The 21319-nt window shown below is 43.9% G+C and overlaps 1 protein-coding gene across 1 annotated transcript in view; it reads right to left on the bottom strand.

Annotated features, from left to right (window-relative positions):
• SH3RF1 (SH3 domain containing ring finger 1) overlaps positions 1-21319 on the bottom strand; it is a 152034-nt gene that overhangs the window by 24983 nt on the left and 105732 nt on the right. The window contains 2 exon segments of the mRNA XM_045552534.1: positions 7346-7456; positions 12011-12313. Of these exon segments, the coding sequence (XP_045408490.1) occupies positions 7346-7456; positions 12011-12313 (414 nt within the window).

Here is a 21319-nt window from a genome sequence, read left to right as displayed (position 1 = left end):
ACCTTGTATGAAAGTCCCCCTTTAAAAATTCATCTCTTGTTCTCCTTTAAGATCTTAAAGCCACAGCAACCTTTTTAGCAAACAGGTAAGTACTCACCCCTGGGAGGAGGGAAAGAAAAAAATGAAACGACGGCATGTAATTTTAAGATTAATAGCACTTTTTAAGTATGGATATGGACAAGAATCCTTTTGAGGGGGCAGCTGTAATGTCTCGCTGCTTGCTAGCAATTAATCTGTGATTGTTTCTGTAACCTGAAACTTAAACATGACACAAAACAATCTTGCTGCACTGTATCTCAAATCATCCCTTCTAAAGAAAATTTGCTTTGATGCCTGGTCTCCAAAAAGCCCAAACAATAGCAAGCCACAGTCACTGGGCTATTGTTGCTTCTTTTTGCTTATTCTTTTCTTAACTTTGCCAGCTTTTGAAATTTGGTACTATCAAGGCTGGTAATCTTTAACAAGTATACCAGCGAAAAGCTGCTGGTTCCTTTATGGGCACAGCCTAATGGGGTTCTGCCTACAGGATTCCATGCCTTTTGAAAATCAATGGAGCAATTGTTACCTTCTCATCTATAAACCCCAGATAATTCTTCAGGGTCTGTATACTGAAACTCCTGGGAAAACAGGCACACAAAGACCGCCTGAATCCCCACCTCGCCCTCCCCAACACTTTGAACCACTAGATGTAAAAACAAACTCAAAGGAGAAATAAGGAGACTAAAGAATGCACCTAGGAAAGTATATAAATGGCTTCTATGCATCAGCATATTAACAAAAAAACCCCAATGATTTTGAAACATAGCTCGTTATAACCATTTTATTTCTATTTTCTATAATAAAAATTTGAATCTCAACATTTCCTTCATCTGTTAATATACATAGCTCCAGAAATACAGTAAACAGAGTAGAAAAAAATTTCAAATTTCTAGACATATGTTCCAACTGTTTCACATATTAAATTTTTTGCTAAAGTGACTTTCAGTAAGGATTTTTTTCCCACGCTGCAGCTGAAGTTGTTGCAGAAATAAATGAGGTGCCGAGCTGCTTACAGAGTGCTAACCTGGATGGGGAAGAGGTCGGTTCAAAGTTAGAATGTCATGAAAACATCACTCACACTCTCCATACACAACGTGGCAGCATCGGGATTTGTTACAGCTCTGGAATTTGCATGTCCCGGGGTTTAGAGCCTCCCAAACCCCTAAACAGGAGAAGGTCAAGCACTCATCCCATCAGGCCGCCTTCCAGTGACAAAGCGGAGATAAAGATAATCCTAGTAAAACACTCCGCAAATGTGACCCGGCAGTTCACGGACAATAACGCATCCGCGGCTTGACAGGTGAGATAACAAGTCCACACTGTACATGGAGTAGTACACAGAGAAACTGTAAAATTACCACTTAAGTGATGTCCACTTAAATCGTTCTAAACCCAGCCTCAAAACAGTGTGGCTGTGGGAAGGCAAAAGACAAATGGCACATGCTCAAAAAGAAAATTAAAATTGTCCATTGTAGCCTAATATCGTTAAAACAGAGGCTGTAAAAATCGGCCCTAAGAAGAAAAAAGCAGAAAATATCTATGGGCCTGATAAAAACACATTTCATGTTTTGTTAATACAATCTAAAGAAAGATCACTTATCATGACAAAATACACGAAGCCAACGTTTCACGTACATTACTTTTGCGGAGTGAGAGAGATGTTGAGATGCGGCATCAAAGAGGATGCTCCGCAAGATCCTGAGGGATCCTGGGCCTGAGAGAAAACAGTTCTCTACAGTTCTCTCTTTTTGACGTTGAAACATAGATGGTCTTTTTTTTTTTTTTTTTGAGACAGAGTCTCACTCTGTTGCCTGGGCTAGAGTGAGTGCCGTGGCGTCAGCCTAGCTCACAGCAACCTCAAACTCCTGGGCTCAAGCGATCCTCCTGCCTCAGCCTCCCCAGTAGCTGGGACTACAGGCATGCGCCACCATGCCCGGCTAATTTTTTCTATATAGATTTTTAGCTGTCCAAATCATTTCTTTTTTATTTTTGGTAGAGACGGGGTCTCACTCTTGCTCAGGCTGGTCTTGAACTCCTGACCTCAAGCGATCCACCCGCCTCGGCCTCCCAGAGTGCTAGGATTACAGGCGTGAGCCACCGTGCCCGGCCTGAAACATAGATGGTCTTAATAAAACCAGGCAGATTTTTTCCCAGTGCTGGGTAAATGTGCATATGTGTTTGCATGTGTATTAGCACGTGTGTGAGCACACAAAGATAAGAGAGAAAGTCTGATTAAACTCAGATTCCTAGACGTTGCTTGGTCCTGCGGGGCAGGTAAAATGACAGGGCCCTGGTGAGTGCAGGGCTGTGACAGAGTAGGAAGTTCTGCAGTTGCTTTATAAACAGCCTAAACCCAAATAATCTGATGATACGGAAGTTTAAAAGGTGATCCACTGGATATGGTGCTTCAGGCAGTCTGCTACCCTGCAAGACCTGAAATTTCAACAGAGCAAATCGCACGGCCTTTCATTCGCCCCGAGGTGGCCTGGATACCAGCCTATTATTGCATAGCCTGGGCCAGCCCAGATACCAGAGGCCAAGATGCACTCTCCACTAGCAAAAAACATCTATGGACCTGCTATTGTCACATTTTGTTAACAATATTTTGTTCAAAAAACCAGCTTAGAAATGGCCTGCTAAAGGGAAATGGTCATATTCCACCATGCCCAGGTTTTATTCTCCTGACCACTGATCCTGAAAGGTGAGGCAGCACTGTGCTGTAGAAGCAGCATGGGCGTTGGGGTCAGAAAAACACAGACTCTAACTCTGACCCAGCCTCTCCAGCAGCCCTGACTTCCCTCCTTTGCTAGAGCGAGCGCGCAGCGTTTCAGGACATTGACAGGCTGCACTGGCCAGTGGACACTCAGTAACAACTTCAAGTCCATGGGTACGAAACCCCTCCTTTCTGGCGACTCTTTCCTCCTCTCGCCCTTTCGTGCAACCAGCCCAGATAGTGGTTAGATCTGGATTTGGCTGAGAATAGGGAAATAATCCAGTGTGTCTCAAGCCTGGGCCAAGGGCTACCGGCCAGCTTACCAGCAAAGTGCTTTGCATTGGAGTTTTGGGCACAAGTTCAACTGACAATAAAGGGTTTGTTTCCTTCCCAACTGTCCTAACGTGTCCACCTCCCTCACACACCTCCCGGGGCAGAAAAGCAACTGGCAGGATAGACTGAGCATCTGCGGGTCCCTTGGGCAGATTTCATTTAATATTCCCCAGCCCCTCATCATTTCCTTCTAAACATCTGCTTTCCAATCAGCTCACTTTCAACCCTAAACATCAGCATCTCTCAACGGTCTCTCTTTGCACTGAACTCAGGTGCACGTACAGTGGGGATGAGGAAACGTTCCCTCCACTGCGTGGGGGTGCCCGCCCAAGTCAGCAGTGCCAGCAACTCCGGCAGCACGACCACCCATGCGCACAAACTGTAGATTTCCCCTGCCACATTCGATCTGTAAGGAGACAGGCATCTCTACTAGTTAATTGTGTAAATTCTGTACAGTCTCTATGCCTCGCCATCCCAGTCTGAGAGATGGACTTAACGTTAATAATCAGAAATAGTTCCTGCAGCTGCCTTTCCCAGCGCCCGGGAACACGGTAGCAGCTCGGTAACGGAGGCCACTGTCATGCTTCCTGAGACAGGGAAGGCAGAGACCGTCCTCGTCTTCATACGGCTGGCACCTTGCGTTGCAGCCAGAAGATGACAGATCCTGAATGAGAGTTTCATGAGTGAGAAAACTCTCTGTGATTCTACATCCCCATTAGAACAATATGATACAGACCAAGAGGGTCAGTTCCTGAGAGGCTAGAGTCCTTATCTGTTGTTGCCATCAAAGTTTTGACCATATCCTAATCCTTGTTCTGATTTTCAGATCTCTTGCCAATTCCAAAGGCTCCACTTCTACCTCTCAAACTACCAAGGTTGGCGGTCCCAGCCCCCACTTCCAGAGCCTGTCCCTGAACCTGCTGCCAGCATTCGATTCTGCTTAGCTTCCACCATGGGCTACGGTGGACTCGCTACATATTGGTTATTCTGAGAACCTGACATCATTAAACTTTGTTTCTTTAAATAAACACACAAGTTGTGTGTGTGTGTGTGTATAAAATTTTTAAATCAGGGTTAGACATTTTTGGAATGCAATTTGTTTGTAAGTTGGCCATGGGTGGTATCTGGACTCTATTGACCTGGCTACCTTATAACAGCTTGCAGCTAAACACCTCTTGGCTGATATGGAGGATCTGGAATTATTAATCACTTATTTTAAAAGTTCTTCTGCCATTGTATAGAAGATATAAGACTAAGATCTTCTTCATCCTCACCAACAAAATGAGTAAAAAAAAAAATTCACTACTACTCATAGTCTTGAGTTAGATACATATAATGTTAGTTTTATTCATAATGTTAGATATTTAAAATTTTAACTGTTACATGTGAAATGTATGGGTAAATATGCCCATAACTTCATTCTGCGTAAAAGATTAAAAAGTCTCAATTCACAAAAAAAGCACTAGAAATAATTATCATTTTCTATTCTAGTGGTGGCATTTATTACCTATAAATCTGCACCAAGAAAAGCCTGGTTTCTTTTCTAAGCTGCCTTCTATTGCTATCATGGTATTCAAAGTCTTCAGAAACATCTCAAATTTTAAATAGAACACTTGCCACAATTAACATAAGAAGCAGAGGGCACATACTACTGAGATTTTTCCACTTAAATCTAACATATTAAATCCAAAACATTTCTATCAACCTATCAGGGACTAAGTTCTAGACATCTCCTGGGATGACAGATAGCTCTGTTTATAATTAGTTTTTCATTAAATGGAATTGGCACAGTAGACATACTGTTTAATAAACCTTCCTCTTGCTTAACATGCAAGCTTTCATATATAATCCTAGCTACAATGGTTGAATATAAGTTAATTTTTGAATATCCATGCTCTCTTGGGACCTGTCCCATTGATCTGCCCTGCAGTGAGCCCTCAGCTAAAAGCAACTGGCCATTTACTATATTGTAAAATGATTTTCAGCGTATAATGGCTGAAATTCAGCCAGTCTTACATCTTCTCCACCACAGGTTGAATCTTCCTTATCCAAAATGCTTGAGACCAGAAGTATTTTGGATTTTTTTTTTTTTCTGATTTTGGAAAATTTGCGTTACTGGTTGAACATCTCAAATCTGAAAATCCAAAACTGACATGCTTCAATGAACATGTCATTTGAATGTCATGTTGGTGCTTAAAAAGTTTTGGATTTTAGAGCATTTCATTTTTTAGATTTAGGATGCTCGGCTTATAATTAATTTTTCTATTATCAGAAAAGTCAGTCTTTTTTTTCCCCTTAAGAAATCAAGTAGAACTTTTCTATGCAAGGTAGTCATCTGGAAATGGAAATAGCAACTAGTTGTGTGTATAAACTGGGGGTGGGGAGGAGAAGAGAGAGTTTCCCCTGGAGACGAGAGGACAGGATGGTAGTGGGTCTTGGCTCAGGGTCAAACACTTGGGGCGAACAGAATCTCATGGAAATCAAATTGCAATAAAAGTTAACTGAAATGCATCTTTTCCCCAGATGAATCAAGGCAACCTCTCCTTCACCAAACACTTGTACTATCAAGGAAGCTGTAATCGTTCAGGGAACATTTAAAAAAAAAAAAAAAAAAAACAACTTTGGCCTCTAACTACAACATTATTAACTTCCATTTAAATACAAGAACATGCTTAACTCTGAAGGTTTTTAAACATCTAAATTAAGCCAGGCAATAATTCGGCGTTTACTTAAATCCCACCTTGTTTCAAAAACAGTTTTCAGTTATTTATAAAACGTATCAAGACAAAATAAATAAGAAATAAGAAAAAAGAGGCAAATGGAAAATGAGGACAGTAAAACTAGATGGAGTCAACGTTTTGACTAATTACGTTGTGAGCTCCTTGCTGGAGGGGCTACAAATCTGCTGTGAGCATTCTGGCAGAGGGAAATAAAATCTTTACAACACGGATAAAATCCACAACCTAAAAACAAACCAGCTGCTGGGAAGCCTCACCATTCCTGGAACAGACAGCAGAGGAAACCGTAACAAAGAAACCCGGCCCTCCAGGGCATCGCCCGTTACAGGCCCAGCTCGCAACAGCCCTCAACAGAAGGCCCATGATGAGATCAACGATGGTCATGGCTTTCAGTGCCCTAACTCTGGACAGATACTGTAAATCTCACGTTAGAGGCGGGATGCTGAGGCTCACAGAGGCTGAGAGCCTTTCCACGGTCACACAACACGTAAGTGGCTGAACTGGGCTTCCCACTCCGGCCTGCTACTCCCTCACCAGGACACACGGTTTCCCCGAGAGCACCAGCACTCCCAGGCGTGGTGGGCAGGGTGATGCAATGGTCCAGGGACTGGGGCGATCTGATTTAACAACTTTATTTGGTGAGGGGGGGGGGGGTGCTCCAAGCGAGGCCTAATAATGATCTTTTCTGTCTTCATTCGACTCGGTGCTGAAAAAAATAGTCTGAAAATATGAGCCAAGGTGCTGGCCTGGGTGAGTGAAGTCTCACAACTGCTAGTTCCTTGCCAACAATTTTAGGAAGCAGTGACCAAAACTGTTGTGCTTCTCTACCACCTAAACTTGCACTCTCTTGCTTCTTCTTTTTTAGTTTTCTCTGCACGGCGGTCCTCGTCTTTGTGTATATCTCTCTTGGCTGTCCTGACCCTCCATGTTATTTTCCCCTGTTTGGATGTTGTAAAGCAATTAGTGTTTAGACTCTACCTGTAGGACGTTACGTTTTCAAAAGGAAAATCAACATAATGTAAGGGAGCCTCTTCCCAGACAGCAGGGACCTTCAGGGAGCTGCAGCCACAGGCTGTGCCAATAGAAGAAATTAAGGGATGAAACCTCAATGTAGAGATTTGGCATCAGTTTATCCTGTGACTCAAAGCAAACCATTGGCCTTTAGGACCCATTTTCTCAGTATTTCTGTAAAGGTGTCTTTATAAGAAATAAGCAGGATCCAGAAACTCAAAAGAAATAAAGGTTAAGCCTTCAGAAAATCAGATTGCACTTTAATGAAAATTGAATGTATTTCTCAGAGTTCTTCTAATAGCTTCAGGCCACTGATCCTCACTGTCAAAAACTCTGCAGGCTGCAGGCAAGGGGCTGTTTGCTAAAATTAACAGAGATAGCAGATGAAAGACAGAGATCCACCTCCCTCAGCAAGTGCCAACGTAAAGGCAGGTGTCAGGAGGTGGAATGTGCCAGACTTACGTGACCAGACGCCCAAGAGGGAAACACAGACGGGAGAAGCTATACTCACGCCGAGGGCAGCCTGGTACGGAGCCTCTGACGGGAAGGTAAACGAGGGGCCGGTCGTCACGGGGCTGCTCGGGGGCGGGGTCACAATTAGCCCGGTGGTGCTTATGTGAACCTGCCAAGAAGAAAAAAGTTATTAAAGGAAGACTGTATTTAACAGAACAGATTACACTGGCTAACCCTTGGGAAGGCAAGTCACATTAACAATGAAACCCTAAAGTTTCTGTTAATTTGGAGAGTAGAATCCCTTTCAGTTTATTTCACCCAAATTTACTGGTTACCTAATTGGTACCAGGCAATTTTGCTAGACGCTGGGGAGTCGTACGCTGAATGCTGGTCCCTGTGAGGCTTCGCACACAGTGGGCGACCGCTGCTGGCCTTCACAGCGACACCCTGCCTCCTTTGTGCGGCACCACGACTCGAACTGACCTCTCAGACGCTCAGCCCGGTGCTCACTAGCGTCCTAGCCGTGTCCCTGAAGACCCTGTGAAGGTAGGTTTGCCTAAACACTCGCCTGTCTGTCAATACGTTAAATCTACGTGAAAGTCTCCCGGTGTTTGGCTGTCGTCAGGATCATTTTCAGGACTTCCACCTTTCAGTGGGGACGCACGATTAAAACGCAGCTGCCTAGACATGCCTACAGCAGCCAGTTGCTTACCCAACCTTTACAGGAACTATGTCAAGCCAAATTAGTTGTTTTCAAAGGTGTCTTATCCATGATACCACCCAAGATCAATTTACTTGAAAGAAATTGAGTTGTTCAGGTCATTTCATGGCCTGTGTTCAGCTGTTCGGTCAGTTTCGCTCAGGGTGCAAAGCAGGCCCAGCCGCAGGACGCCGGGTGTCACTCGGGGCCGCAGAGCAGGGCAGGGCTCCTGCAGGACCGGCTCCTCCCCCGCTGGGAAGAGAAGCACTGTGGTTGGCTAGTACCTTGTTTCCCCAAGGAAACGATGACACACCAAAAAAATGCAGGTTTTTAATAATAAAAATCTGATCCCAAACAGTCCCCTCAATTCCCATAAATTAAGAAAAAGATTATCAGGACAAGAAAAGCTCAGAGATTAGTTCCCAGATGGCCTGAAGGAAGCTGTCAGTGTCCCCCTGGGGCAGGCCCTACCAAGGCCAGGTAATCTGCATCACAGCGTGTAATTTATTCTCACAAAGAACTCCGTGGTGTTGTGCATGGAATCCACCACCTTCTACAACACGGCTCTATCTATTAGTCTACGTATTGACTGAACCTAAGACTTGAACCCTGGTGGATCCAGCAGGGGCCACTAACTAGGCTTCTCCCCAAACCCTCACCTTCTGCCTCTCCTGGGAACCAAAGTCCATTTCCAATCTAATTTCTAATGGGAAGCGAGGGTTTTCATTCTGGCCTTTAGCTACTTTACCAGTGACTCCATCTACACACACACGCCAAGGACAACCGTAAGTCGGCACCACACGAAAGAGGAAGCCTTTCTCACAAGACACAGTGAAGCTCCCCTCAAAGTGGACATCCCCCTCAAGGAAACTTTCGGGCAGAAAAAACGTACCAAAATACAGCTTCCTGGGCCTGACCCTACAAACATCTGAGCGAGATTTCGTAACTGACTGATGATTCTCCAAAAGCCCCAGGGTGGCAGTCAGAATGATGCGTCTCTAGGCCCCCGAGCAGCTGGGCCAGAGGCTCCCCAGTCACTGCCACCCCGACACAGGAGGGAAGCACTGAGCCCGGGGAATCCTGCGAGTGCCACCTAACGTGGGCTGTCCCTAGCGCCGCAGCAAGGGAAGGGATGACGTCACCAAAGAATGACTGAAAGCAGAAGCACAAGAAACGGGAGTAAACTGAGGCTAAGCAGGTCCCGAATAAACGCCCTGGATGGGGACAACTTAAGTTTCGGTTGGGCTCACCCTTCCCTCATGGAATTGCGAAAATCAGTTCAGTCTGCTCGACAAGAAAGGCGCGCGAAGAGAGGAAAGAGCTGGGAGAGCAAGGGAGAGGCTGGGTGGGCCTGCTTGCTTCCCTTGAGGGGATGCAAAGACGCAGCAGCAACACTTAATGTTACGAATCACTCCTCCACCTGGCAGAGGCCAAAAACACCGCAGGTGTGGTCAGAGGAGCGCCTGAGACGTCCTGGTTACCTGTACTACCATGTGCACTTACAGATGTCAATCACAGGCACCCACGCATGACTCTGATCTGGTGACCCCCCTGGAGAACACAGGCTAGAACTCATCTTCCGATTTGTGTGTCTGAGAGTTCAGCCACCACCCGATACCCACTAACTATCACAGCAGGCCCTGCGCTCCCTTCTTCGGTCCCGTCACCAACCTGCTGCCTGGAGTTTGGATGTGACAGTGAGATCGCTAACTGCCACACAGAAACGTGAGCACGAGAAACTCTCCGCGTGGCGGAGAGGAGGGTGGAAGGCGCCTACGTCCCCAAGGCCTCTGTGGTACCACCCTATCAGCACCCGCCTCCCTCTGGCTGGATTCCACGGGGATGAGAGAAAAATGAATACTAACTTCTTGAGGCCCCTTACTTTTGATTTTATAATAAATGCAACCAAACCTAATCCTAACTGATACATGAAGAGAAAAAAAAAATAAATGGGAATAAAACTGAGGGTAAAGGTCAGCATGAGTAAGGAAAGGAAAACAGCAAAGCGGCAGATCACAGGGGACAGTTCCGCGCGGGGCCGCGGGGCCCCGTTAAATCCGCAGGCAGGTCCGTGGCTGGCGAGGGGAAGAGGAGAGCCCTTCTCAGCCGTCTCACAGGAGCCATTTTCCCAAACACAGGATCTCCACGGTTGCGAGAGTGTGCACTCGCATGCGCTACACATGCTCAAAGCTTTACTGTGGACTGTGCTTCCCTTCAACGTACACAGTGCCCTCGATAAGTGGTGTTTTCTGTAAACGCAGGCTGGGGAAACCAGGCAGCACTTCAAACAGCTCCCATCCTCTTCCAGAAATAACTTCCCCCTGAGGCAAAACCCCAGCACTGAACACAGAGTGAACCACGGGGAGGAGGGTGGGATGGCTGGAGGGGAAACCTTCCCGATGGAGCACAGAAAGGCCTTGTCTCCAAGCCACTCAGACCCAAACACAAACAGCTCTGCTTTCCGGCTCCGTTCCCAGCGTGGGGCGGCCGCGGCGGTGTGCTCACACCTGACGCCCTCAGTTTATCCTCCTCTCTCTTTTAATTTTCTCTGCCGCCAAAAAATCACTGTTCATTCTTTTGAAGCTATTCCCATTCTAAATTGTCACTATTCTTAGCAGAAGCTTGTCTTTTATTTCAAGAAGATATCATTGTGCAAAATGTTGCTAGGCCGCCCGATGAAACGTCACAGTTAAACGACTGCGTTTCCCGTCCGTGGATGGCCATCTTTATTAACCGCTCCCTCCCCCAGCACCCCATGCAAAACCTTCAGTTTCTAACGTCTAACTCAGATCTATAACCCACATCTATTTCTCACACGAGCAGGATTAGTTACGTGTAAAATAACATGGCTCCCTTTCTACCCATTTTTCAAGTGACTCATTCACTCAACAAGTACTTACTGAGCACTTACTGTATGTTTGCCATTCGGAATATCATCAGGGAACAGAACAAAGACTCCTGCCTTCCTCACACTCATGCTCCAGTCCTGTGTGTGCGTGCGTGTGTGTCCTGTTTTCCTCAATAAGATCAAGAGTTTCATGGCCCTACCACCAAAAAAGTGCCATCAGACCACACTGCCATTCTGAAGTGAAGGTGTGTGACTTGAAACATGCCGTCTGAACCTCAAGGAGCAGTGTCAAACAAATGAGGCTCAGAAAGAAATAATTTTTAATACAATTGTCACGGAATATCAAAAACTATATAGTAAATTTTTATTCTGTGGTCCAAAACAGGCACTTGTTAAACCATAAACTTCCTGAGGACCAGGACCATATCTTTCCGCCTCTTTTTCTTTGAAGGGGAAATAACTTCATTTTTATATTTAAAGGAAAAAAACCCACAGCTATACGGTGAAGTACAATGTAAAATCTGAATGAATTTTAGCAACGAAACATGAGATTGGAAAGAAATTTCTTCTTGCAGCAGGCTGCTCTGAATGAGGCTGCCCTTTGAGTGAGGAAAATACAGCCATCACCGAAGTGGATAATGACTGCAGTCCTGTGACTCGGGCAGGGCTACAATCAGGCTTGTTTTAGCCCAGAATCAAAGCCTAACACAGAGGTCCTGTAGCTTACCCATCTTGGCTACACGCTGCCTGGAAGGCTCTAATAGCAAGGCGCTCAATCAACGTGTGCCAGAGAATGAACGACTGTTCCAAGTCACCCGTGCTCTGGTAATAACAAAAGAACAATGTGTGGCTATATTTTAAGACAGTTCAAAGTCCTGATGAACTCAGGAGCTTAAAAAAAAAAACACGCAAGGCCAATTTCTAATCTAAATTAAATGTTTCTTTCCCCCCTTTCTCCGTAACTCTGACCGGGAGGCCCACCTGCCAAGGCCACACGTGCAAGCAGCTGCGAACACCGTGAGTCCGGGTCACAGCTTCTCGACCGAGTCTAGCCTGCCAGGTCCCCCAGAACAGCACGGTGAGTTGTCCCGTAAGACGGAGCGAGGGGCTTGGTGAAACCGGTTGGCGAGTTGGCCCTTCTGTGGCCGAGCCGCTGTCCCTGTGCCAGGACCTACCTGAGAGGGGGCACTGCAGGACAGCCCAGACAGCTCACTGATGCGCGCGGCGGCCGTGGGGTTGCTGGAGCTGATGAGGACCGGGGGGCTGATCTCCATGGAGTGGCGGTTCTGGGACGCCTGGGAGGACTTGTTGGCCATGGTGAGAGACGTGAAGGAATGCCGCTTTTTGGTGTTCTTCTTGGTGTCGGTGTGCTTTGGGGCCGTGCTGCTCTGGGCTGCTGCCGAGGGACAGTCCCCAGCGTCAACGCCTGGCACAGGAGGCTTGTCCCACTCTATCAGCTGCTTGGCAGCCGAGTTAAACTGCAAAAGCAATGACAAACCGACACAGGAAAGTTAGACAATTCCCAAGGATTCACTGAGGTTTATTTTCAACATGATTTTATCCAAAATTTAAAGTTACCACTTTAAAGTTTGCCTGTGCAAATATGTGTTTATTCCATGTGAGATGTCTTTTCCCTCCATACTGGAGTTTCACTGTATCTATCTCACAGGTAGGTATTAAACCAAGAATAAATAATTCCAATGCGAGACTGAAAAGATAAAAAGAAAACATTTAATGAGAATGTTCAGAATGCCTAATTTGAAAACTTGCCAGTGACAAATGAAGATTTTAGCCCCCTGATGAAACTGAGAGAAGAGCAGTCGAAAGGGTGTATTTGCCTGAAAATCCTGGTGCCCAGTAATGGCTGGGTATTTGCTCAGAGCACGACTGAACATTGAAGGGGCAACTTTTGGGTTTGGTAAAAATGAGCAAGAAGACAAAGTATGAAACTACTCCACATGCACTTCCATGTAAATTAACCACCTGCCTCTCTGTAAGCATTTTGGGGAACCTCATAAAATAGTTGATAGAAATTCTAAATCTGTTTTTGTCATATCATTGCATCAGTTATCTTCACATGCACTCAAACTTTAAATCATAACAAGGTAAGACGTGAAATTCAAGTCCTGTTGGCAAGCTAGCTCAGTTTCTTTGAAAAGTCCCAGTGTAGAGGACAAGGGGTCAAAAATCTGTGCACTGCACTGATAGTATCAGCAAGAAAGGAAAGAACACAAGCCTTTTGTTTTCCCCAAGGTAAAATAAAACATTTCCGGCAAGCTTCAACGATAACAAACTGCATGAAACTTACCTAGATATTACAATAATGGGAAAACATTGAGCACATAGCTTAACTTCTCATAAAAAATTGAGATGAAAAATAATAAACTTCTCAAAGGTAATTTAGGTAATACTAAGGAAAAATAGAGATTTTTTTTTTTACCCTTTCAGCATTATACACTCAGCACTTCACAAATGCCTTTATATAAAATAACACCATCCCGTGTTTTTTTCTATCTACCTAAATTGCTTGGACCATGTCTTCTCGCTGTCTCGATGAGACCACCCTACTAGGAGCGCAGAAATCCTGTCCGTCGATGTTTTATGAAATGAACCCGCTTGGGCACAACCAGCTCCTCCGAAGCTGTGCCAACTGCAACTCAGCAGCCAGTGCTTCTGCAGGTGACTGCAAATTGACTGACAGTTTGCTCCTGCGGCTCCCTGGGGGCTTGAATTCAGGTGGCTCGTATGATCTATAATTAGTAGGATAAATCTTTTCCAAAAATGAACCTATCTCCTCTTCAGACTTCAAGGAGTTTTTCCATGGGATAAACTTTCAGAAATAACAGGCAGTAATGCCAGATAACACCCATCAATGCCTGAAGTACCAACGGTCAGAGAGAGAGGATGATGCAGACTCCTTGCAGTACGTGTTTGGGGATCATGGAATGAGCAAGAAGACAAAGAATGAAACCATTCAACAGGCACTTCCATGTACATTAGCCACCTCCCTCTCTATATATATATTCTGGGGCAACCTCATAAAAAAGTTGATAGAAATTCTTAGTATGTTTTTGTTATATCATTGTGTCAGCTACCGGTATTAAAGGCTGGCTCTATTAGAGCATTATAATGGCGTTTGGCCAGGAGATCCAGAAGTAACAAATCCTACCTTGGTCTAGGAGAATCCAATGCCCCAAAGCAGAAAAGTAATGAGCCGTGGTGGGAGTGGCCCTGACTTGCAGTGAGCTGCGTAGGGAGAGTCTCTTTCCCATATGGGCTGGGCATAAGGAGTCTGCAACACTGAAGAGACTGCATTTCCCTGGCCCAAACCCAGCACCCTCATGAAAGGAAGGGCCAGTGCGCCCCACAATGCGGGAGAATAGGAGCCAAAGAACACCTCCTCCACTGTGAGCTCATCTAGACCCCCAGGGACAAATCCTCACAAGCATGAACCTAATCAGTGTGCTGGAATCTGACCATCAACTCCGCACACCTGTTCCGTGGAGTAAGCAGGAGGGACAGGAGTTGAGAAGACTTCCTCCTCATGGAGGCCAAAAATATAAACAGAGGAAGCTATCACATCTACTTGATATCGTGTTTAGATTAATTCTGGGGTCAAACAATAGGCTCCATCAGCTGTGCCTATCTTGAAAGATTCTGAACTATTACCACAGTCTCGTCATGGTCATACCTAGCCAAGTGTCAGTTATAGTTAATACTGTGTTGATATTTCAGGGTTCCTTATGCTGTGCTCTGGTAGAAACATCTGAGCATTAAAGTGTTGTTCCCTATATTTTCTGCTGTTTTTCTTATTAGAAAAATACTGACGCTTCCCTTGTGTCTTTTTCCATATCATATACTTGCCATTAAAATAAATACACATGGAGCACCTATTATGTGCTAGGTGCTGGAGATCTATGGAGGCAGAGAAATGGTCTCTGCCCTTAAGTAGCTTATAAACAGACATAAAAATAACAGCATTTTCCATAATTTCTTACATCTGGCTACTTTTGCTCAATAACATGCTTTTTGAGATTTAGCCACATTGCTCCATGAGTCGGTAGTTCTTCTTAATTGCTGTGTAATATTCTACAGTGTGAATATACTATAATTTATTTATCAGTCTATTGCTGATTGACCGTGGGTTTTCATTCCTTCCTTCCTACAGGTTTTGGTCATTGAGAAAGTGCTGCTGGGAATAAAATGCCTTCTGGTGGACAGAAGCACTCATCTGAATACTGGGGGTATGTCCCGGAGTGGAAGTGCTGGACCACAGAGCTGGCATGCTTAGAAAAATACAGTCCCATGCAGAGGCACGTGTGTGCAAGCAGACAGATCTCAGTGTGGCAGAACTGCTGGCAGACAGAAGACCACAGCTCTAGTTTTAGCACAGCCATTAACTACCTTTGCGACCTTAAGGAGCCACTTTACTGCTATTGCTCACAGCTTCCTCGTCTGTACACTAGGTAGGTTGGAGCCCATGATTTTTACGGTTTTTTAGCTCCCCACATGTATAATGCGTAATCTCACTTTAAACGGACATAGTTCATTTTTCTATTTCTAGTCCTCTACATAGCCTCATATATTGTTTCTGCATTTCATTTTTATGCATGGACAGTAATATTTGTAAAGACGTTATTATATTTTAGATTTCTTCTGAAGCAGGATAGGTAGTATTAAAAACTACTGCTCCTTGCTTCCTTTATAAGTCCCAGAGAAAATCATAAAGTTAAGACTATTTGGTACAGGCATTAAGTAAGTCTGGAGGAAACTTAAAGAGGCTTTAAGTGTAACTTAACCTTTGGGTACAATAGGAAAGCAAAGATCTGACAGTTTTTAATGGAATTTTGATAAAATTCACTTATGAATGTTTGTTTGGGCTCAATAGTGTGGGCTTTCTGTGACATTTATCTAACCATGACCTTTAATGTTAGCACTGCACTCATCAACTGCAAAATAAATTTGTATCCTAAAATACCTTCTTCCAAGCATTTGGTAAGGAACTCTGATAAGACTCCAGTTGGATACAGGGTAAAATTCAGTATACTGGAGCTAAAAGCAGGGACTAAAGGGATTTATTCTTAAAATTCTTATGTGCCTTTTTGAGGAAAAGCCTAAAATTTAGAAAGAATTTGTTTTTGGGAGTTATCAGAAGTATAAAAAAACATGAGAGGAAATACTGACAAAATAATAATTAACAAGGCAGCTTAACAAATAATAAAATAAAACATTTTGTGTGCAGTTGCCCTCTTTGCTGAAGAGAATATGGCCTTTTTAAAAGACAGAGCTTATACTTTTTTAAAGAGAAAAAAATTTCTTAATGAGAACTAAGTTGAACAGGAAGCTTTACAGATGAATCAGTCTCTAGCTTTTGAGCACTAAAGAAAACAAACCATAGGTTTGAGAGGAAACTATTTTGATTCACAAGCCTCTAGAGTATCTCTGAAGTAATCTTTTTTTTTTATAAAAAGCAAATACTTTAAAAATGTATTTTAAAAGTAATGTATGTTGATTATTTTTAAAAGGGAAACAAATAAATAGTGCAGAGCATCACGAAGTACAAAGTAAAAGGTTTTGGCCGGTTCCCCACTTCCGTCTCTCCAAATCCGTTTCTCCAGATGTAATCTGTAATCCCAGATGAACAGCTTAGAACAGACCCTTCTATATATTTCCTGTGTAGATGCTGTTATACATGTATTTACTTTATTAATTTTTAACACAAATGAAACCAAGCAATGCATACTATTCTCTCCCTTAACAATATTTCATAAGCATCTTCCCATGTCAATAGGGACAGGCTGACAGCACGGTATTCCATTGCACAGAGATGTCGTCACTTATTACAGACATCCTGGCATGCTTGTGCAAGCCCATCCATAGGGGAAACTCCTGACAGTGAAATTGTCAAATCAAAATGTAAGCTTGAAAATATCTTTTTTTGAAGAATACTGCCAAATTGCACTCCCAAAAAGCATTGATTTTCATCGTCCCCAGCAGTGTATAAAAGTTCCTATCTTCCCAAGCTGTTAACTGTATTAGGTATTATCAATAATTTTTAAGTCTCTAATTAGTTGGAGAAGAAACTATGTTATGTTTTAATTTGTATTTCTCTTTGTATTAATGAGATTAAGCATCTATTTTTCTTTTTTCTATGATTTACTTATTCTTACACTGTATCCGTATTTCCATTGGGTTGTTGGTATTTTTCTTATAGATTGATATAAATATTCCTTTTATATTACATAAAGTGCTCTTTATATAATATGTATATATATATTCACGTCTATCGAATCAAAAATATTGCCCCAATTTGTTTTTTAATTTTTTTTTTTAGGCAGAGTCTCACTCTGTTGCCCGGGCTAGAGTGCCGTGGTGTCAGCCTAGCTCACAGCAACCTCACACTCCTGGGCTCAAGCGATCCTCCTGCCTCAGCCTCCCGAGTAGCTGGGACTACAGGCATGCGCCACCATGCCCGGCTAATTTTTTCTATATATATATTTTTAGCTATCCATATAGTTTCTTTCTACTTTTAGTAGAGATGGGGTCTCGCTCTTGCTCAGGCTGGTCTCGAACTCCTGAGCTCAAACAATCCGCCCGCCTCGGCCTCCCAAGTGCTAGGATTACAGGCTTGAGCCACCACGCCTGGCCTGTTTTTTAATTTAATGTACGTTTGTTATAAATATTTATTTTATGCATCAATACACCAATCTTTTCCATTACAGCACCTTAAGTTAACATCATACTTTAAAAATCCTCTTATTCCACAATTACCTATTTTTTTCCCTACTATTTTGATGGTATCTTCTTCCTGCCCTTTCTTTTTCCATCTCAGTCTGTGGACCATATGACCATCTGGTTTTGTGTGAAGAGTAAGGTAGATCCAGCACTTAGCACTTTGTTTTTCCTCATGACTCAGCAGTTGTCCTATCACCGTTTAAATAACAGTCCATCTTCTCCTCACGGGGTTGAAATGCCTCCTTTATAAAGCTGTGTTTTAAAGGTAGCACTTCAACATTCTACTGCAACCCTAGGTCCGGGGTTCCTTCCCCCGGTAAGTCAGACACTTTGAAGAGCTACGTGACAGAAATGCATGCCTGTTTACATCCTCTTAGCAGAAATGAGAATATTTTGCCTCACGTTATAGTCCTTTGTAAAATGCTTTTTATATATAATGGCAATGAGGAATTGGTATTCCCACTAGTCTTCTATTCTTCCCTGCAATTTAGGTAACAAGGTTTTTGTTTGGGGATGACCTGAATATAAAAGCAAGCTCAGTCTTCACTTACAACACAAGACTTAGCCACAGAAGAGGAATAACTGGAGAGATTGAGGAGTTTACTCAAGAGTCTTTTAAAATTGATATGAAAGCCTTCTTCAGGCAGCAGCTCCATTTACGTCTCCGCAAATATTTGTTAAGTGAATAAAAATGTTTGTCTCTTAGAAATACTGAGGGAAGACAGTGCAGCCTCTGGACCAGCACTGTGCAACTGAAATACAACACGGGCCACACGGGCCATCTTAAAGTTTCTAGTAGCCACATTTAAACAGATAAAAAGGAATCGGTAAAATTAATTTTAATAATACATTTTATTTAGCCCCATATATCCAACATGTTATCACGTCAACATGTACTCAGTATAAAAAAATCACTGAGACAGTCACATTCTTTTTCCATACCACGTGTTTCAAACCCAGTGTGTACTGTGTATGTAACATCCTAACTCCGTGTGGACGGGCCACATGTCACGTTGCTCAGTGACGACATGTGTACTGGATCTCACAGCTCTGGGCCCCCAGTGGCTCGAGAGGGGAAGGAGGCTGTCCCACGAGGTGGCTGTCTGCCCGAGGCTCACAAAGCAGGAAAACGTTGCTGACCAGAGAAAAGGCGACTGAAGCTACTCCCCGGACCCCTGAGGGCCCAGCTTTCTGAGGCCTCCTAGGCCGTCAACAGTTCACTGGGAGCAGCGCCAGCGTCACTCACTGAAGCAGCAGGACAGCGAGGGACACAGACTCCTGATACCAACCTCACTGCAGCCTACCAGGGAAAAAGGACTTTCAAAGCAGCCATCTCACCACGCTAGTTCAGGAAGGTGAAACATCACTAACTGAGCTCCTTGTTTATTTTCGCCGTCTTCATCTCTGTCCGCCCTGGCTGTTAAAAAATAAATAAATAAGCTAGAACTTTCCTTTTCAGGTTTCTGATTTTGAAATGGAAGGCACAAAGGGAGGGTGCATGTCACTGAGAGCCTAAAAAGAGTTTCAGCTTAGGAAGCTGAACAAAGAACTGTCAGAGGAAACCACAGGAAAAGCCCTGCACTTCACGTGGAAAGCTTTGGGTTAGAGTCGGGTCTGCCCTCGCTGGTTGAGTGACCTCGGCTGAACCACGCAAATCCCACAATGTCAGTTTCCCCAGCCATGTGAAACGGGACGGCAGCGTCAATTCTGCATGCCTCAGGTAGAAATACGCATGGGTTAAAGTGCTTTGTACCCTCCCAAGTGCTACAGGAACCTGAGTTATTCTCACTACTCAGAGGAGTCCCAGCTCGTCAGTACTTGCTCTGTTGCCCGGGGCGAGTCGCTTGGTCTTGTGCGTGCCTGTTTCTCACATGCAACATGAAGTTGGACTTAACGATCTGCAAAGTTTTATGCCTTGGTAAAGTGCAAATACCTTTTCTCAACCCCATACAAAAACATCCCATTCAAAACACTCAACAGGCAGAGACCTCTGTGTCAGGTATAGAGCCCTCAGGTCCCTGGTGACTGGACTCAAGCCTACGGGAACCTCTTACTCATCCAAATGTTTTTTGAGTGATTATTACGAGTCAGGCACAGTACCGGATGGGGGAGAGAGGGAAACACACACGTGCTCTCTGACTGAGAAAAGAGGACCTAGGACATAGCATGATGGATTTCTAAGACTAAGGGTAGGAGACACAAATTCACACGTCTGCAGAGCTCGGGCAGGGGAAGTCAATGAATGAGGAAGGCCGGATGCCACCCACAGTGAGTGCTGGGCACACTCTGGTGACCTGGGAGCCTCTGCCCTCTCTCAAGGGACAACTGCTTGGCAGTGTCAGCTGATTTTTTTTCTTTTTAAGGAAAGCTAGAAATTAGGCTGACATAAATGTCCTGATTTTATATCTTAACAACTAATTAAAACAAAATCACTCTGCAAGCTAAGCATAAAAGTCATCTGGAATCACACTGGCTGGCAGTCTCTGATTTAGGTAGGAAAAAACAGAGAAGAAAATAGCAGGGTAAGAGGAAAAGCAAAAGGTCCTCAGAGTCTACAAAGAGACCTTGCAAAGCCTCCCAGACCAACCATCCAGCCAATGCCCCAGAAATAAAAAAAAAAAAAAAAAGCAAAGAGATTCAGGGAGAGTAAGAATAGTGGTAGACATTATTAGGAAGACAAAATGACAAAAAACTAAGAAAAAGCAGTTAGTGGTACATGGGAGGGCAGTTTCAGGGACTGGAGGGGCCAGAGGTTAACTGCAGGGAGTAAGAAGGCAGAGGCAGCGGGTGGGGCAAAGGATTCTCTTAAGAGTTTTGTCAGGGAAAGGAAGAAACGAGGTAGAACCATAACTTGAGGGCAGTGCGGTCAAAGGATACATTTATGAGGGAAGCAAAAGGAAGGTCATTTTCCTGTATTAAGGGGGAACCAGGGGAAAGGGAATCACTGACACTTAAAACAGAAAAGATATAAATGAGGTGACCAAGTTCCCGGAGGGTGGAAGGCCTGGGAGGAGAAGATATTAACAGCAATTGCAAAGGAGGAGAAACCCTTCATCAAAGTGAACCATGAATGTGCAGAAAAATGTAAAAGAGAAAAGTTCAACCCTGAATGCTAAGGCTAAAGAGGTACTAAACCTGTTACTTCTGGAGCAACAGATGTACAATCTATTAAATAATTATGCTGCTGGGGAGAGAGACCAATGGATATTTTAAAATCGGCCTCTAGGTTCACTTCATCGTGCTTACTGCATCTGACAATACATGAGGTTTTATATGCATGTTTCTTCCTATTTCATATTTGTGCACTAAATGCACATCATAAATCAGAAATGCCCATTAACCGAAAGTATATATTCCAATGACACATTTTATTTTCCAGAACCTGATTACCAGATGTAGGAATACTATGGAAGAAATATACACGTATCTCCAGGGGTTAAATAAGAATATGGAATTGTCATTAAATTCTAAGTAAAAATTTGTCAATGTGAAATGATACACTGACAGCAATTCCACAGTAATGTGTAATCAGTTAATAAATCAGTGAACAGGCATGCCCCTGCCTCAGATACCCAACGGGTGTCTGGGCGTGTACAGGGGCTGTAACAGGGCGACCGCCGGGAAGGAACCCCACACGGAAAGAATATTGTACTGGGGATATTGACCTTCATGACTGCACTTTTAAGATGTTCCATCTTCTCAGCATGTAGAGAAATTTTTGCTCACATGCGTATATGAAGCGTAAGAGA

Source organism: Lemur catta, chromosome 5 (assembly GCF_020740605.2).
Source record: "Lemur catta isolate mLemCat1 chromosome 5, mLemCat1.pri, whole genome shotgun sequence".
In the NCBI taxonomy this organism is placed as follows: Eukaryota; Metazoa; Chordata; class Mammalia; order Primates; family Lemuridae; genus Lemur; species Lemur catta.
This window is presented reverse-complemented; position numbering and strand designations above follow the sequence as displayed.